This window comes from Danio aesculapii, chromosome 4 (assembly GCF_903798145.1).
Source record: "Danio aesculapii chromosome 4, fDanAes4.1, whole genome shotgun sequence".
In the NCBI taxonomy this organism is placed as follows: Eukaryota; Metazoa; Chordata; class Actinopteri; order Cypriniformes; family Danionidae; genus Danio; species Danio aesculapii.
In genome coordinates, this window is record NC_079438.1 from 32,368,026 (window position 1) to 32,388,225 (window position 20,200).

Genomic DNA, 20,200 nt, shown 5'->3' on the forward strand with positions numbered 1-20,200 from the left:
CATCCATACACACTCTTTCACACACATACTACAGACAATTTAGCCTACCCAATTCATCTGTACCACATGTTTTTAGACTTTTAGGGGGAAACCGGAGCACACGGAGAACATGCAAACTCTACACAGAAATGCTAACTGACCCAGCCGAGGCTTGAACCAGCGACCTTCTTGCTGTGAAGTGAATGTGCTACCCATTGCCCCACCATGGGAGAATTAGGGAGAATTAGGGAGAATTTAGCAAATCACCTTTAACCTGACGCACTGTCCTTTTTATTGTCTCGTTTGCGACTTGAATCATTCAATTAGGCGATGAAAATGTCAGTATTTCTATTGAGTCCACCCACCCATTAAAAAGTTCCTGGGGCTGACCAAAGGGGCCTGAGGATTAGTTTGTCACAATATAGGGTGTGACTTATAGGCCGTGTGCTTCGATTTATTCATCCTTCAGCACAGAAAGTTCATGTATCAGAAAGTATCAAGTTCTTGGCGGGGCCAAGATGGCGTACTAGGTAGCAGCATTTTGAAACAGCTGGCTGAGTCTCAAAGTTTTTCTTAGTGTTCCTTGAAGTTCCCCTAATTAATTGGTAGCAAATAGTTTTTCATCATCTAAAGATGGCACATAGAGGAAGAAAAGTGGAGGATATAGCTGTGATCAGCAACAAATTTGATCATGATTATGCGGATGTGATGGAAGAAACTAATAAGCATCTACTGGAGGTTTGTGGTGACGTGAATCTACCTGTTACGCCCAGTAAAGTGCACATTTGAAGAAAGTATGTGCTGACAACAAACAATATATTTCTAATCTTGATATTCAAGGCCATTTACTCCCTCGGCAAAAAAATTTGACAAGCAGGAATAAAAGTATATATATATATATATATATATATATATATATATATATATATATATATATATATATATATATATATATATATAGTTTAAAAAAATTATATTTGCTATTTTCCCAAGTGTATATGACTACAACTGTAAGAAAATATCAGAATTTGGTACATTTGGTATATACTTTCAGTATGCCTTCAGTGTGCTTTCAGTTCTGCTTGAACTGACCTGATCTAATCCTGTTTATATGAAATGAGCCTGCTCCCGAGCAGGTTTGAGCTACAAGAACTGTTGCTATGACAACAACTCTCGAAAGAGTTTTGAAGAACGAAATGATCCTGGATCGTGTCAAATAGTCAATAACCAAATCCACCTAACTGAGTACAAAGTACAAAGAACAGACCCCTGGTCAGGGGTGCGTTTCCCAAACAACGATATAATTCACAGCTGAACTATCATAGTGTTATGAGCGAGACACTCGCGCCGCTCCCTCCTTACCACCAGAAGGAACACTCACCTGAGTACTGACACATATACAAACTACATTACCCATCAGCCCACTTCCAAGGAACTGATTTCAACAACAGCTGATACCTGTCACACACACACTATATAAACTCTCCTCACCCATCAGTCCATGCGAAGTCTTGTTTTGCTCGGCGGACATTTCTAAGCGTTTATCCTGGTTTGATTATCCCGTTTCTACCCCTGCCTGATCTCGACTTCTGATTGTTTGCCGCCTGCCTCGACACCTAGCCTGCCTGCCTTCCATACTTCGTCTGTTAGCCGCCAGCCCTGACATTAGTCTGCTCTCTGATTCCTGACTGTTAGCCGCCTGCCCCGACATTAGCCTGCCTTTTCGTACTCTGTATCTGCTAGTGATGGTGAAATGGAGCTTTTTGAACCAGTGAAGTGTTCGACTCAATTGTATCGGAAAAAGATTCGTTACTCGAAGCTTTCTAAATCAGAGCTCGATGAGGACCTCTTCTGGTTAGAGTGTGGGAAAGCACTGTGTTGCAGTAATGTCAAATGTTCACAACTGACCAACTCATTCATGTAGTAATACAACAACAGTAATATAAACAAATTACTCTAGTTTTTACACATAAGGTATGATACATTACCAACCGATGACTGTAGTTAAATCCAAGGTATTCAAAAGTACTTATCATATTACAACAAGTCCTGATCCAAGCGGGGATCAAACCAGCAATTCCTGCATGGGAGGCGAATGCTCTAAGGAGGAGGCTATGTGAGTAATGCTTTCAGGTTGCACTCGCCAGCCGGCCTCCGTTAAACACTATACTACGATATGCAGTGGTTTTCTTTATAGATAGTTGTAAAAAAAATACGCTAATACACTTTAGTATGCTTCAAAATCTTTTTACTATAAATTACTATTGTATTTTAGTTTAATTGCTGGTTTGTGGGACCGGTGAAGTGCTTTGAAACATTAGAAATGTATGTAATTGATGCCTAATTTCTCTCCATACACTTTACTAACCCCTGGGGGTGTTTAATCCTTTGAATCAAAATTCAAAGCAGTCACGTGGGTATAGGCGAAAATGAAGCTTCAGACGTCACTGATCACGTGATGATGGCAAAACCAATCAAGCTCCGGTACACTGCTTAACTGCGGGATGTATCGTTTTTTTGATACATGCTTCGAAGCCTCAGCGCACAAGTGTATGCGCAAAAGTATCTGCTGCTTTCAGTTAATAAATCTGCATATGGATCCCCAGTCTACAGAGTCTTCGTCACATATAGTACGATGCATCGTTTGGGAAAAAAACAAGTTTCACCAAAACTGTAGTTTCTCTGTCGCAGATCCTGTGTTTGAACCACTTAGTTATAACGTAAAACGCCCATAATGATGCTCTAAACGGGGTGGTAACAACTTCTTTAGAGAAGAACCCCATAATTTCTTTGTGCAAATTATATTGTTTTACACGTACACGCATATAAAAAAATCCAATGTTAGTTTTGGTAAAAACCTGCACTCGTTTTCCATATTATGTAAATATATGTAAATGACACATATAGAGCATATGTTTCCTTTACAAATATTATTGAAAACATTCCACATTCTATTCTAAAACATAAAGCCACTTACAAAAGCTAACACGTATTCTAATCTCATATATATTTACTGCATTTCGTTGCCTTGTACTTGTACATGTGTAATGACAATAAAGTTGAATCTAATCTAATATAAATCATATAAATAAATAAATAATGATTAAGAAATGAAATAATAATAAAATAATTTATTAAGAAATGAAATTTAATATTTATTATTTATTAGGAAATTTAAAAAATCCAACTTTAGTACTTATAATATTAATAATGATGATGATGAGGATGATGATGATGATGATTATTATTATTGGTAGTAGTAGTAGTAATAGTAGTAGTATTAATAAGTAGGATATTGTTTATTTATTTTTTATTTTTGAGAAGTCTATTTTTACAATTTGACACATGCAAACCTCTGCAGAAATTTTCTAACCAACAGGCTCATGTCATATATAGTACAGATATACTTCTTAATAAACAACATACTATAAAATAAAAGCATTAGCGTATGCAATGTTTTATTGTTTTCACAAGCTTTGGAGACGTAACATATAATCCACTTTTAAATAATAGATCACCTAAAGCTTTCGGCATGAGCCACAGCTGTGTTCAAATTACAAATTACACCTAAGAGAGATGACTTTAAAGCTTTTTTTTTTATCATTCCAAGTTCAAATGTTAGAATGCTCTAAATGAATAAGGCATATGGGGGATAACTGGGAATAGAACACAGCCAGGAACAATGTTTCTAACTACAGCTCCAGAGGTGTAGTTGCATGTGTACAAGTTTGCAATGCAGTTTGCGAATGTTTGTTGGAATGACAGATTTGGGAAACAGCAAATCAATGAACTATTTTTTTAACGACAGAACTTGCGACCTTAGTTGGCTAACGATGGTTTTCAGAAACGCACCCCTGGATGGTTTGACTGCTAACTTTTACAGTTTTTTTTGGAAGGGATATAAAATAATTGTTATTTGTGTTTCAATTCTAACACTTTACTCCCAACTATGAAACGGGTTAGTCATTCCCATTCAAAAGTCAAACAAAGATAAAAGAATTATTGAGAATTTGAGGCAGATTACTCTACTTAATGTGGATTATAAATTTCTAACGTCTGCTATTGCTAATAGATTGAAATTTTGACTGAATCAAGTTATAAGTGAAACTTATTCTATTGTTATTTCTAAAGACCCTGAGGTAAGGGAAAAATCGAATAAAATGTGTTACAAAAAAAAAAAAACGTTTTAAAATTGTATTTAATGTTTACAATGCAAATCCAATTAGATCCATGTATTTGGTAAACAGAGCAGGTCTCTCATATAATATATCTACCATATATCTACTAAAAGACAGAAATTATTACATTACTTTAAGTAAATCATGTGAACATTTTTGTATTAGTCAGTAATAATGCTTAAATTAATTAAACAATTGAATAAATATCAAAGTACACACATTTACACACAACTAAATAAATAGTCTCAATGACAGGCTGAAAATGTGGAAATCTGCGAATTTCTGTGCACGCAAATTCCATGTGGCCTACCAATAGGGGCATTAAAGACCTGAATCAAATGCAATTACATTTTTTATGGAAAAATAAGCATCATTACCTAAGAAATCAGATGTAGTAATTGATAAGTGAGGGAGGATTGAATGTAATTGATTTTGATGTTATGAATGGTGGCTTCAAACCTTCCTAAGACATAAACATTCATTCTGGTTTAGTTTTTCTTCTAAAATTTTTGATTCCCTTGAGAGGATTTTCTTTTAAGAGCGTACTCACACTACGCTATCCGAACTATACCCAGGCTGTTTCCCGGATCGTTTGAGAAGTGTGAGTGCTCTGAAATGGGCTCAGGCACGGTTCAGTTGGCCGGCCCTGGCCCGATTGGAAGAGGTGTGCCAGAGCGCGGTTCACTTGGGCTTTGGTATGGTATGCTTGTAGTGTGAGTGCAAAGCGCGACTGAGCCCGAAACTGAAGACGAGATGTGACTTTTAAGGGACTGTTTCCTCTATGTTTATTAATCATTCTTACTGTTCAATGAACGCAAACTGTCGTAGACTATTAAAGAAGCAAACCCCTCACTTCTCGACAGCTGCACCTTTAGCAAACCTCATAATTCCTGCAGCACGATGACTTTATGATTGTTTATGAGCATCAAAAGTGGCTAATCTGTTAATCGAAATATTTGACTGAGTGTCACTGCATCCCAAACGACTAAAACAATATAACTAAAGAGATTAATTTTGAGCCATCAAAGTTAAAGTGTAAATTGTCATCTTTTCAAAGTCATAGTCTGTATTGGAAGTTAATCCACAAACACAATTTTTTGCCACATAGTCCTTATGAAGAGGAAATCTGTGTTTTTTTTTTATTTGTATTATTATATTATTTGTACTCAGGAATTGAATATGCCTTTGCTGAAAGCTATACCTGTTGGTTTGGTTCAGCTGATTAAAGGGGAATTGGGTTATTCTTCTGTGATACCAAGATTGGGTAATCTAATTATCTCTGGTATTAATTTTACAGAGCAGAGCTGTAATAATAAGACTTTAAGAACGTTAGGAAATACACATCTTTTTTTTTTTTTTTTTAAATCTGGTTCGAATTCGAACAAGATTTCTCTCTTTTTCACTTCTACCAAAGGCAAAAGAAGGTCAGTTCAAAATATTAATGATATTTATCCTTGTAATGAGCTCCTCAGAAAAAGATTTAATATGGATTGTAATGTTTGTACCTTTTGTGAAGCAGACATAGAGTCATTGGAACATGTTCTATTTAGCCAAATCTTCAAAAGGGTTATGGGATGACATTTGTATTTGGATAAGATCGAAATAAATATTTTGATTTTAAAACTGTAAAATATTTACCTTTTTGTCAGAATTCTGATGTGGAATTTATTGTCTGATGTGGAACAATATTGTGACTTTTGGCAGATTTTTTTAATAAGCCCCAACTTACTTTAAAGCTTAGGCAACATAAAAAAATCCTTTAAACTATGTAGCCTGCTAAAGGTGTTTTTTGATGATTAACCCGCCTTGTATTGTATTGCATTGTATTTTAATATTTATTTATCTATGTATGTTTTCTTTTCTTTTTTATGCTGCTATTAGGATGTCCTGGTTGATTAAGATGTTTTTACTATCGGCTATTTGTTATTTTCTCCATGTTCTTAAAAGGAATTAATAAAAAAATGTAAACTAAAAATGTCAAGTTCTTGGTCTAGAAATTGTACCCTATTCCTCTCCTTCATTGTCACTACCGGCTATTTCTGACATTGTGTGATATTCACGTTTTCTTGTTTATGGAGTGTAAGAACAGTAAGTAAACACTCTGTTCTGATCCAACAGGAATAAATGTATTCAGCTGTGACTCCTGATATTCTTCATTCTTCATTTAACAGACAGGATCATCAGTGAGCTTCTTGGCTTGGTGCCAATAATGTTAAAAATGACTTGAGGGGAGGTAGAAGGTCATCTATTTGTGTTTATTATTGTCCTGTTCGCTAGCATTATGTGCAAATGCTTTAAGCTACTGATTTTGACATATACTTCTAGGGGTCTGTATGGACTTACCTTTGAGAATACAACTCTTACCTCTATTGCATTGAGTCCACTCTGTGATATGTTCAAGTCCTTTTTGCCTAAGAAAAGATTCAGAATCAGACTGTTACAATAGCTGAATTTAGAGTATAATATAGAACTAAACGTATTTAGCAAATTTATTGTTGAAAAAAAAAAAATAGTATTGAAATTAAATAAACATAACATTAATAATAATACATTTTACAAATCAGTAAAAGTTTAGTTTCACTCCAAAATCAGTTTTTGAGTGATCTGATTAAAATTTATATATTTTTTTAAAAGTATGAAGTAGCTTTAACCTAAACATTAAACACTGTTACCATATTTAGCACTGTGCCTGCAGAAATGAACATTCTGGGTGGGGTATCATGAAATTTCTGCATTGAGAGTTGTTAGAGTTGGGTTTTCACACCAATCATAGTGCTAAAAAACATTTTGCAATTATGACAGATAATGTCTTGTTCTAAATCATACTTCTGGGTAAGAACCTGTTTTTGGATGTTTTTTACATGGCTCTAACTTCACCAAGCATGGAATGCTTCACCAAGCATAATATGGCCACTTCACGATCTATCTTGATTCAGATTCTGGGGGTGACTATCAGATTCCTCAACAGTTATTGACTTATTTTTTTCCCCACTTCTTCTGCTGTACAATTACTTTTTACAGTTTAACCAGATTTAAAAAAAATGTATTTGTTTAACAACTGGAATGTCTATTTAACAGTACCGGCATGTTATTCATTTTTAATAAAAACTATTCAAGATGAAATATTAATCTCTGAATTTTAAAATGCCAAATATACAAAGAACAATAAACGAAAACATAAATCATGTTCCATAAAAAATATATAAATTTTCTGTGTCTATGACAACCCAAGGTTTTGATTTCAGGTGTGGAAGGAATGCGACCACACAACAAAACTTCAGAAATGTGCAAATTATTTTATAGAAGTGTTTATTGAAGAACAATTTTAGCTGAACATTCAACACAATAATCCCACAACAGGGGCAGCACGGTGGCACAGTGGGTAGTACAATCGCCTCACAGCAAGAAGGTGGCTGGTTTGAGCCCCGGCTTGGGCAGTTGGCATTTTGTGTGGAGTTTGCATGTTCTCCCTGCATTCGCGTGGGTTTCCTCCGGGTGCTCAGATTTCCCTCGCAGTACAAAAACATGCGGTACAGATGAACTGATTAAGCTAAATTGGCCATAATGTATGGGAGTGTGTGCAAGAGTGTGTGTGTGTTTCCCAGTGTTGGGTTACAGCTGGAAAGGCATCCACTGCCGGTTCATTTCACTGTGGCGACCCCTGATTTATAAAAGGACTAAGCCAGAAAGAAAATAAACGAATGAATAATCCCACAACAGCTCATGAATAAACGAAACCTGTTGGGCCTTAACACCTTCCTCTGCAATGCCTGGACTTTCTAATGGGAAGACCTCAGCCAGTCCACCACACTGAGCACAGGTGCCACACAAGGATGTGTAATCTTCATGCTGCTGACTTATGACTGCACTGTAAAGCTCAGCTCCGACCACATCATCAAGTATTTCTGATGACACAATGGTGGTAGGTCTCATCAGTAATAATGCTAAAAAGTACTACAGTGAGAAAACTAGACAGCTGGATGAATGGTGTGGCACTAACAACCTGTCCTTCAATGTGAGAAAGACAAAGGGATAGTTATGGACTTCAGGAGGAACTCCATTGAGCACCCCCAACTGACCACTGACACTCGACTGTGAAGAGAGTCAACAGCATGAAGTTCCAGGGAGTGCTTATCACAGAGGATCTCACCTAGACCAAGATAGCACACCAACGCCTATACTTTTCCATCTGTTGAAAAGGGGAAGAGTGAAGACAGTGTGCTGACCAGCTGCATCATTGTTTGGTATGGAAACTGCAATGCTGCTGACTGCAAGACTCAAGACAGTGAAGACAGCTCAGACGATCATTGCCTCCCTCCCCTCCATTCAGGATTTTACTTTAACAATGCCACAGCAAACTACAAGTAATGTGAATGACTCCACCTTTCCCTTCTACAGTCTCTTCCAGCTCTTGCCGTCAGGAAGAAGGTTTAGAGTATTAGTGCTTGCTTAGTTAGACTACTAAACAGCTTCTACCCACAAGCTGTTAGAGCCCTCAATTCCAATTACCTTACCCTTCTCTGAAATCTTATACACAATCCCAGATCCCAAAAGCAGGACCTCTTCTCCACAAAACATTATGCAATTCTGAGTGTGCTTCACAAAGGTGAAGTATGCATGACAAACCACCTGTAGAAAACACACTCTTCATCTCTCTGACACTTTTCCTGACAATTTGTAGATTTTGCAATTCTCTCCAACAGACAATCAATTCATATCTGTGGGAGGAAAAAAACATTGTGTACATGACACAGGTGAGTGATGCAGAAAGTATCTTACAAGTTAGAGCAATGTCTTGCACTAAATTGTTTAGTCTTGCGTAAAAGCACTTGTTTAAGCAGTTTTAGTTATGTGTATCATTATGTATTCATAATTTATGTATAGTTACAACGATCTGACAGTTTCCCCTCCTGGTTTTTATACCTAGTTTAGCCTCCTTTGGCAGCAATAACCTCAACCAAATATTTCTTGTAGTTGCAGGAGGGATTTTGGACCATTCCTCTTTACAAAACGGTTTCAGTTGAATACTAGAATACTGGATGGTTTACAAAACATAAATGTGTCTTTGTTGTACCTGAAGGAGAACCCTGTCTTCCTCTCAACTCAAGCTGAGCACCATTGCTCTTGATAGGGTGAGTCTTAGCTCCCTGTTGTTTTTCCAACTCCCCTGAAAAGGCAATGAAAACAGACCAAGATAATTAAACATGTGCCACAAAAACATACAGACCAACAAACCGAAAAGATCCACAAAATCAACAAAATCTCCAAAACACCACACTTACACAAAGGGATTGATGATAATTGCCTGTCATTTCTAATTAGACTACAAATGATCTTTTCCCACTTGCAAGGGAACCTAGATGTGAATTAGCACAAATTTAGGGACAATTTGCCTTGTGATTTAATAAAACCATTAAAGGGAGTTATGACAATAGAGTATGTGTATGTGTTTTTGTTTATGTATGTTGTGTTTTACACAAACAGACTTCTTGTCTTCAGAGTCATGTTAAGTGAATTTTATCTTACTGTTAACATGACCATTAAGCAACAGTATGCTAAGGAAAGTATATTTACTATATGTTAAATCTTCATAATATAACTAAAAATATCCCTTTTGTTGAGTATAATTATAATTTAGCCTACACTTCATCAACAACACATAACTCAGGGTCTGCTGCATGGACACAGTTTAATTTTCAATGGTGGTATCTATTTAAAATACAACTGCACCAGTCATTGCCTTGGTATAAGAAAAGTTTAACATAAACAGCAATGTTATTTTGTCATGGCTAGAAATGAATACTAGAAATAGGATTCAACTGTAAGGACCTTTATTGACTGCGAGTCAAATAACAAGGGAAAATGTTCAAACAGAAATAAACAAAACGAAAGTACTAGAGTGGTCACTCATAGAAGTCACACTGTGGAACAGAGTAGCAGATCAGGAGTCCAGAGTACAATCCACCCAAGTCCTGACAACAGACTGAAATACATGAATGGCCACAATGAACTGACGAGAGGAACGCTGTCCAGATAAACAGTAGCCGAGATAACGAGCCACAGCCGGCAGGCTAATCACTACAGCAGAAGCTCTGCCATAGCATGTGACATAACAATGACGTAACAGATACACATTGAACACCAAAAAAAAAAATCATACAACGTGATTTCTGGATTTTTTTTTTTAGATTCTGTCTCTGAAAATGGAAATGCACCTATGGTGAAAATTCTAGACCCCTCCATGATTTTTAAGTAGGAGATATTGAAAAATCACAGGGTGATCAAATACTTATTGACCTCACTGTATATATATATATATATATATATATATATATATATATATATATATATATATATATATATATATATATATATATATATATATATATATATATTATGTCAAAGTGAATTTGCTTTTCTAACAGAGTTGTTTTGGAATTTTTGGGAAAAAAACAAGTTAATTTAAACAAAAAAATCTAGTTTGAAATGTTTCAAATCAGGTTTTCATGAGAATCACACATAAGCAGCAGATAAAATGGCAAAGTCTAGCTAAAAACAGGCTAGCAGCACTTACAAGTGTGGGCTGTTGACAATATGAGTCGTGAGCTGTAATGCTTGATTCATATATGTCTGCAATATGGACATTATTTTGATGGCAATAAAAATGGTAATTCTAATAAAATGGTAATTATAAAGTAGAATCATGCTTTCTTTTGTAAAACTGTTTTGAAGCTATAGTACTTGTGGTGATCCGCGATGTGGGGGTTTTGGATGTTGTTAGAGAGGTTTGGGAGGACGAGCCTTCACAAAGCAAAAATGAAATTCAATATATCCTGGACCTACGAGCAAAACTCCACACACTGGGGCGGCTCTCTACGGAGAATTTGCTCAAGGCCCAGGAGGAACAACGCAGGCGATATGATAAGGGCACTAAACTACGAAAATTCACAATGGGAGATAAAGTCCTTGTACTGCTGCCTTCTTCCAGTTCCAAATTACTCGCCAAGTGGCAAGGGCCGTTTGTGGTCACACGACGAGTTGGCGATCTTGATTATGAGGTGATGCGAACGGACAGGAGAGGGGCACGTCAAATTTACCATATTAATTTATTGAAACCGTGGAGGGAGCCGGAGGAGGTGATGCTGGCGGCACTCGTTACCAGCGAAGATGACCTGGGAATGGAGACCCAATCATAGTTACCTGTTTTGGTACCCAAAACAGATGGGTCGGTCCGGTTTTGTGTGGATTACCGCAAATTAAATGCTGTGTCGAAATTCGACGCGTATCCAATGCCGCGGGTTGACGAGTTGCTCGACCGGTTAGGCGCTGCTCGCTATTATTCGACATTGGATCTGACTAAAGGATATTGGCAGATACCCCTAACTCCTTTATCCCGTGAAAAAACGGCCTTCACGACGCCGTTTGGTTTACACCAATATGTGACGCTTCCGTTCGGGTTGTTCGGGGCACCGGCCACGTTCCAGCGCCTGATGGACAAAATACTGGCCCGTCACTCGGCGTATGCCGCTGCCTATCTGGATAATATAATCATATACAGTAATGATTGGCAGCCGCATGTGCAACATGTGCGGGCAGTGTTAACGGTGCTGAGGCGGGCCGGGCTTACGGTCAACCCGAGGAAGTGCGCGGTTGGGCGTGTGGAGGTGAGGTATCTGGGCTTCCACTTGGGCCATGGGCAGGTGCAGCCTCAAATTGATAAAACTGCAGCAATTGCAACTTGTCCAAGACCCAAGACCAAAAAGGAGGTAAGACAGTTTTTGGGGCTGGCGGGATATTACAGACGGTTTATACCAAATTATTCGGACCTCGTCAGCTCCCTGACTGATCTCACTAAAAAGGGGGAACCAGATACTGTCCAATGGCCGGAGCAGTGCCAACAGGCCTTCACCCAGGTTAAGGCTGCACTTTGCGGGGGGGCCGCTATTGCACGCTCCTAACTTTGCTCTCCCCTTTCTTTTACAAACAGATGCATCTGAACGGGGTCTGGGGGCGGTTCTCTCCCAGGAGGTTGAGGGTGAGGAGAGCCCGGTGCTGTACATCAGCCGGAAACTGTCCAACCGGGAGACTAGGTACAGCACCATAGAAAGGGAGTGTTTGGCGATACGGTGGGCGGTCCTCACCCTCCGTTATTATCTCCTGGGGCGAGAATTCGTCCTCTGTTCAGACCATGCTCCCCTCCAGTGGCTCCACCGCATGAAGGATACCAACGCGCAGATCACCCGTTGGTATCTCGCTTTACAACCATTTAAATTCAAGGTGGTCCACAGGCCGGGCGCGCAGATGGTCGTGGCTGACTTCCTCTCCTGGACGGCTGCCCGGCCTGAGACGGGCGGTGGGGGTATGTGGTGGGGAGAGCGGGGCCGAACACCCGGAAAGGGGAGAGAGAGAGTGGAGACACCGGCGGCTGGTCAGTAGCCCAATCAGAAATAATTAATAACACCTGCTTTCTCTAGTGATTGGGCCGGAGAGACGCCTTCTTAAGGGAGCGAGAGAGACCAGTCGGGAGAGAGAGAACGAGTAACAGCCAGCACATTGTGGAGCGTGTTGCTCAGACTGGAAAAAAGAATAATAAAACTTGTCACTTGCCTTAACGCCGACCCTGTCTTCTTCTTCCCTAACAAAGAACCTTTCTACAGTACTATATACTACTATACTACTATAGTAGTAGTATAGAAGTATCTTGAAATGCGCTTTGCAAATAAATGAATTGAACTGAACTGAAATTGACAGTCCACTCACATTCAATTCTTATCTGTTCCATCTCTGACACTTCAGCAATGGATTCTTTCAGGTCATCTACGAACTTGAGCAGCTCCTCTGCATTTTGAGCACAGAAATTCAACACCTGCTTCTTTTCTGAGCCTGAACACGGAGACACAATCGTCATGGCATGAGGAAAGTCTGAAACATAGGAAAAACAGACAACATCAGACAGAGTCGATAGAAATGTAGATCATTATTTACTGACAATCTACACTACTTAAATTCACATTTAGTAAATAAAAGCAGGAAAAAAAAGTCACTTATACAGTGAATTTAACAACTGTAGTTCTCGTGTGTCGACGGATAAGAAAGAAAGACTGTCACATCTGAGGTTGTAAGTAAAACATTTAATTACTCCCCTGAATGATATTTGGGTCCTAACATGACTTTTGTGATTCTTAACTCCAAACGGGACCGCTGCATTATTTGCCTAATGTTTCAGGAGATAATGGGTCACCAGGGACACCATCTGCCTCTCCTCATCTGTCTTCAGTAGAGTAAAACCCCCTCCTTTGCATGCACAGCACAAAGGATTAATTTGTGATGGTTGGTGATGTATGTGTATATTTTTGTATTGCTCCAAGCCCATAGTAAAGTTAGCATATGCAGTTGCAGATTATTATGTGTACTGGCATTCATCACACGCACACACTAATTAAATATTTTCAGGAACAGAATCAATATCTCCTCAGTTACCTTGACTAACACTGAATTGGTGATTAGTTAAATTTCCTGTAAAGTAATCGCCCATGGGGCAGCTGATTTAAAGTAATGTTAATCCAGTCATAATGTTGACTTGCAATGTCTGTGTTGTGCGTTCCATTGTCTAAATGTTTGCCAACATTTTTTTAAGTCTGCCCATAAAGATTGTGGATAAAAAAAAATCCAGCACAACTCATCTCTGGTATGGCCAGATTCTTAAAGGAGAGCCTGAACATCTTTACTGCCAGCAGAGGTTGGTTTAAACTCTTTAACGTTAATGTCTTTTTATCTAACCTATAATGTGTTAACGTGTTTTTATATTATTGTTTCACAGCCACAGATAATGGCATTATGCATTGAAGTTAATGAATGCTAGTTCTAACATTCTACAAAATGGCAGTGAGCAATAACTATTTATTGTCTTTTATAATACATTACTTTATACATTACAAACACATCAGTGTCTTTTTATATTATTGTTGTTGTTTTAAATCACAGATTAATGACATTCTAATGGTATCTGATTTCAAGATTCTTTGTAACATGAACAACTTTATATTGCTGACTGGTCTTTCTGAGTAGCTTCTGGACACATTAAATTTTTCCCAATTGAGTTTCTGCTCCGACTCTTTTGCTGTAAGTTTAACTTGCACTCAAACTTAACTTTTTCTTTTTGTAATAACTATAACAAATATAAATGTATTTGTATTATAGGTGGGCATAGATTATTTTTTTAAAAATCTAGATCTAGATTAATCTAGATTAAATTGGCTCATTCGAGTTCTGCTGAAGGCATTCAGAATATGTGTGCTATCCAAATAATACGTCTTTGAGAACGGGTTTCTCAAGCCAGGTGGCGCATTAGAACAGGGGCCCATCTACTGTTTTCAAAATGCATCAGAAACTGCTTGAGAAACTGTTCTACTATGATAATTGGTGATGAAAATAAATTATGTTCAATAAGATGTACTTGTCTTTACCAACTGTTTATTCAGTAAAACATGAATTTTGAACTGTAGGCCTGCATAAGCTCGAAACAATTTTTGATCACCTTAATCCGACTAAAGTCATAACTGAACTAAACAAAAATGGAATTAAGGCATGGAGTATGTATATATTAGTGGCATTATAGAAGTAAACACCGCGATCAGTAAACATCGTCATGTAGGACTTTTCGCCATATTTTCCAACAAGATCCACTGCCTAATTAACAGTATAAAGGCTGCCTTGAGAGGAAGCTCCTTAGACTTTCGCTTCAGAGCTAATGCATCTCTTGAAGGGCTTGCAGCTTCAAGTTCAAATGCAAGCTGGATTCCAGTGCAAGAAACAGTGCATTCAGCGGCAGTCGAGCTAGGGTTCTCTCCTGTCCCTGGGCACTCTAATTTTTCTGCAAACTCCTCCAGGAGATGCGTTTCTGAGATGCGATGGGTTTCTTTTGCCAGTAACAGGCGCAATCGTGGTGTTGCATGTTTGGCTTCAGCATGCAGTTCACATTATTTTAGTGCGAGCACCCTATGTAGCTTTCCACAATGCAGCGAGCACTTAGGGCGGTCTGAGGTTTTCAGTGGGGTGAAGCTGCCAGATAACCCCCTTGGCTTTCCAGCTACTCATCAGCACAAACCATCCAGGGTTTAGGTGAATGTACAGTACATCCTTTGGAGTAGCCACGCGCTCATACGATGACTCCAGCAAACAGATGCCCATCGTACCATCAGGGGGTGAATTGTCATTATTTGAAGAAAGCATGGGGCGGCATACCCCTTGCGGTGCTTGCGGCCTGGCTCGATTCAGTTATAATAGCTGTGTTCTTCTGGATAGCTGTATAGGACATGAGGCTGTGTCTAAACGACATGGTGGGCATTCCCCTGGCTCGTTGTCCCCTTCTTTTCAGAAGAGCAGGAACAGCTTCAAGCAGACAGGGCGTTTTTTTCTCTGCTCGGATCTGGAGCTTCTCCCCCTTCATCGCCCTCGAGCGGCCAGGGGTATGTCTCCATTCTTTGGATGGGTAGCAATTATGATCAATGTTGTCCCTGACAACACACTAACATACCCTTCCTCTAGATGTGCTGCTTTCCAAGGCAGGTACTCCAACCCCGAGTTTCCCCATTGCTGGTGAGTTGATGTCAGTCTGATGGTGTCACTGGGATTGGCTCTGTTAGCCTGGTTAGTGCTGCTCAGCCTGGCATAGTGGCTCATTGGGACAATAAGACTTGGCTATGCGATTCAGTTCGCCAAACTGACCTTCAAGTTCAGGAGTGTGCATTTCACTGTGGTAAAATCCATGGCTGCCCCTGTCCTTATATGGGAGATGTGCTGTTATCTCTGTGGTTGCAGACATCTGCTTTCTCGATTATCCAGATGACTAGCTGTTCTAGCTTGGTCTCAGGTTTAATCAAGGAAGCATAGATGATTTCTGGGGATCGATAGATCTGTTCTTCACAACACGCGCAGCGATCTCAGATCAGTTTATCCAGACATTTTAATGTGATCTGCAAACTTGTTTGAAGAACCAAATTAGCCAGAGATCAGTTATCAAGATTAAAAGATCCAGGATTTGCCAAATCATATTAGATCATTTAAGCGAGGTATGAAAACAGACCCCAGGTCTCCACAGTCAAGGTGTTATTAATCTGTATATAATCTGTGGTTAAACTCTGTCCAGGAAATCATCCCTTAGGATTAAAAGGCACCCAGTGTTTATTAAGACTGTATAGGGCACTTGTAAATGTAGGATGAGGCAAGGTTTTCTAATAAGCTTTTACAGTTAATCTCTGGGAATGTTTTAATCACCAGCGATCTAGCTTTTGCAGATTGCTGGAGAACACTGGCTGTCATTCACAAACTACACATCTGACGCTGAACTAGCAGATGTTTCCATCCAAAAATGCCATTGAACTTTATGCGCAAAACTGGATTATCGCATAAAAGACATGCAAACAAAGCAGCATTTCCATCCAATGAGTCAAAGCGAACAAACTCGTCACTTCCTGATCAACTGGTGCCAAATACTGAATTTACTGAGGTAGGAGAAGCTGCGTCAATCTTTTCTTCCTCTAATAAATGACTTGCACCTCAGAAGGCAATCCTGAAACGCAGTGAACGCACGGTGGCGTTTGAAGGTGTCATACATGGAGCACAGACGCTCTTGATTCTGGAGGTCATTAATAATATAATAACACTAATACTTACATTTACATTTACATTTAGCAGACGCTTTTATCCAAAGCGACTTACAAATGAGGACAAGGAAGCAATTTACATAACTATGAGAGCAGCAGTGAACAAGTGCTATAGACAAGTTTCAGGTGTGTAAAGTCTAAGAAGCAAAGCATTAGAAATTTTTAATTTTTAATTTATTTTTTTTTTTGAGAGAGAGAGAGAGAGAGAGAGAGAGAGAGAGAGAGAGAGAGAGAGAGAGAGAGAGAGAGAGAGAGAGAGAGAGAGAGTACAGTTATTGGTATAGCCAGAGAGGCAGTTACAGATTAGGGGGGAAAGTGGAGACTAAATAGTTGAGTTTTTAGTTGTTTCTTGAAGACAGCAAGTGACTAAAATAAATACTTAAAATACTTAAAAACTTAAATACTTAAATGGTAAGGAGTTTTAGAATGACTAAAACAACATTTCAGATGTTTTACAGTGTGCTCAGCCTGCTGATTTGTCCATTCACACACATTTTGATCATCACATGATCTCTTATAACAAAATCACATGACCTTTGTGAATGCGCATACTGAGATTTGTGCGGTAAAAGTGTTTCCATCGCAGTTTATGCGCAAAATTTATGCGCATCATGGCGTTTCCATCAACTGTACTGCAAAAATGATTTTTGGGGCCTGTAAATAAAGAGAGCATAATTAAAACACATATTACAAATAAATCATATTTTGTCTTTTTACTTCAAAATGTCACGTTTAATTGAATAAGCTACTTAATATTGCTTTATAATTTATTGTGCTTAAAATACAATAGTAAATTCAAATGGATATACCCAAGTAGAATTTACTTAGTGTTTTGTAATATATGGAACTAATGCAAAAAAAGACATACGTGAGGAAAAGTTACTCCACAAAGTCAGTTAATCTATGCGCACGCTCCCTGATTTAAACTTGGCGGGCGGAGCAGATGAGAGCAACAGAACATTTCCTCACACAGACTGATGTGATATTTACAAGGTAAGTTACATTATTTGTTTATTGATCAATTTGGTTTGGTTTGCAGAAAGGTGTAGAGCTCCTGTATGCAGTTTTGGTGGTTAAAGAGAATGCATGAGGTGTTATTTGAGTGAGTTTGCTAAAGACCCGATTAGTATTAGCATATTAGCAAATGATATCTGTGTCTGTGTTGCATTCTAAATATAATCTACGGAGAAGTATAATCTACAGTGAACTTAAAGATGATTTTATATGAAAACGAGTGTCCAAGCAGAGCAGTAAATTGCAATAAGGACATAATTAACCAAAAATTTAAGTTACCCTCCCTGCTGTCTGCACTATAAATATGAGTTTTCTTAGATTGGACAGCCTCACAACTCATTTGAACCCAGAATGATAAGTTACCTGAGCCCTGAGAGGCCAAAACATGATGTAGAAAGGCGTATTTATTAATCCGTCCACATTAACATATGCAAATATACTCCTTATTAAACTACAGTGATATATATTCTAGTAACATTACTGAGTATGCTCAGGCTGCCACATTTGTTGCTGATATTTGAATAGAGTCCAAAATAAATTAAGTGATCAAATTTTAAATCAGTAATATCATTATATGTTTATTCAATTTTCTGACATCTAATATGTTCAACAGGTTGCTCTCACCATTCAAGCTTATGTAAGGTAAGTTGGATAACATATTCAGATATACTTATTACTGATAATTGAGTAGAGACCAAAATAAATTAACTGATCAAATTTTAAATCAGTAATATTATTATATGTTCATTCAATTTTCTGACATTAACATTTTTAATAAGTTCAACAGATTGCTCTCACCATTCAATCTCATGCAAGGTAAGTTGGATAACATATTTATACAGCTATACTAATGTATTGAACATGTATAGGTGTGTGTGGTTAGAAAAAAAAGTGTTGACTTGACTACTAAATTGTAAATGTGTTACATTTTATTTCATTTATCTTAGATGAATGATGAGAACAGAAGCATAACTACTACCCCCGTAGCCAGCCTTTCTGCAAAAACTGGACTACATTCACTCAACCAGGTAATTGTAAAAATTGCACATCCAATTTCTGCTTCCTGACTTGCAGTTATATGTAGATGGAGATTTACACTGTTACAGGTTAATGACCACAGAAATGTATTTTTGTTTTAATCAGCAGGTTGAAGACAAGTTAGATGCTGTGATCTGCTGCCTGCTTTCCTACCATAGAGAATCATCTCAGGAGCTCATTGAAGACTACCAGGTACATTAAAATGTTTAAATTACTTTTTACTTTGGATATGTAAAGTTCTTTAAAGAGCCCATATTATACATGAAATAGGGTCATATGTAGGTTGTAAGGGTCTCCAACAACAGTCTAATATGCATGCAAGGTCAAAAAACACTTTTATGGTCTTATAATCTGCATTTATTTTTACCTAATTATCCCAGCGACTCCCATATGAATCGTTCAGCGATTCATTTGTTCCCAAACCCTACCTCAGCGCAAAGCTAATCTGCGCTGATTGGACCAATGACAGCCTGCTGCGATTGGTTGACAGTGACAGGATTCAGCGCGAGACAGAGTGAAATGCCCAGCTGCTAATCAACAATATAAAAGTAGGCACAGTGCATACACGCTTCATAGTGTAAGGCTTTTTTCACACACACACACACAACCCTCCTCAGAAGAACTGGGGAGATCGACGCGAGTCTCCTAGCCGTCACACACTCCTGCTCTTTTTCTCTCTCTCTCTCTCACACACACACACACACACACACACACACACACACACACACACACACACACACAACGCTCCTCAGAAGAACTAGGGAGAGCGACGCGAGTCTCCTGTCTCCTAGCCGTCACATACTCGACCTGCTCTTTTTCTCACACACACACACACAACGCTCCTCCTCAGAACTAGGGAGATCGACACAATTCTCCTGTCTCCTAGCTTACGATGGCCATAGCAACGACAAACGGCAGTGGAACGCGAGCTCACAAAAGCATTTAACGTTAAATCCGTAAACAAAGCGGCACGCGTCGCGTTTTCAACGTGGCTTACATGCGATAACAGAATATAAAGGGTAACCGCGTGTACTGTACCAGATTAACAAGTAACAAAACACAATAAATACATAATTTGCAAGCTAGAGTAAACGAGGCAACCATTTTAATCGCACTTACTTACACTAGTGAATAAACCTCAACCACTGACTCTTCACAGTTTCATCTTTGGGTAGAGACTGTCAATATTATCCATCTGAGCACAGCATGACTTCATTCGACCGGCGGCGTCTGTGTGTGTGTCTAGTGTTTTTTCTGTGTTAGTGGGCGGGGCCACAGGTTTCAAATCTCCCGGGTTTGCGCGCGTAACTACTGGCGAGGCTTGTG

At 38.6% G+C, this 20,200-nt stretch overlaps 1 protein-coding gene across 4 annotated transcripts in view; it reads right to left on the reverse strand.

Annotated features, from left to right (window-relative positions):
* iqsec3a (IQ motif and Sec7 domain ArfGEF 3a) overlaps nt 1–20,200 on the reverse strand; it is a 176,626-nt gene that overhangs the window by 13,337 nt on the left and 143,089 nt on the right. For 3 of the 4 annotated variants that reach the window (XM_056455457.1, XM_056455460.1, XM_056455458.1), the window contains 3 exons: nt 12,918–13,079; nt 9,232–9,324; nt 6,522–6,568 (listed from right to left, as the gene is read on the reverse strand). In XM_056455457.1, coding sequence (XP_056311432.1) covers nt 6,522–6,568; nt 9,232–9,324; nt 12,918–13,079 — 302 coding nt within the window. Of the gene's footprint in view, nt 1–6,521; nt 6,569–7,491; nt 8,876–9,231; nt 9,325–12,917; nt 13,080–20,200 lie in introns of those variants that run through there. The other variant, XM_056455459.1, reaches the window with a different exon arrangement.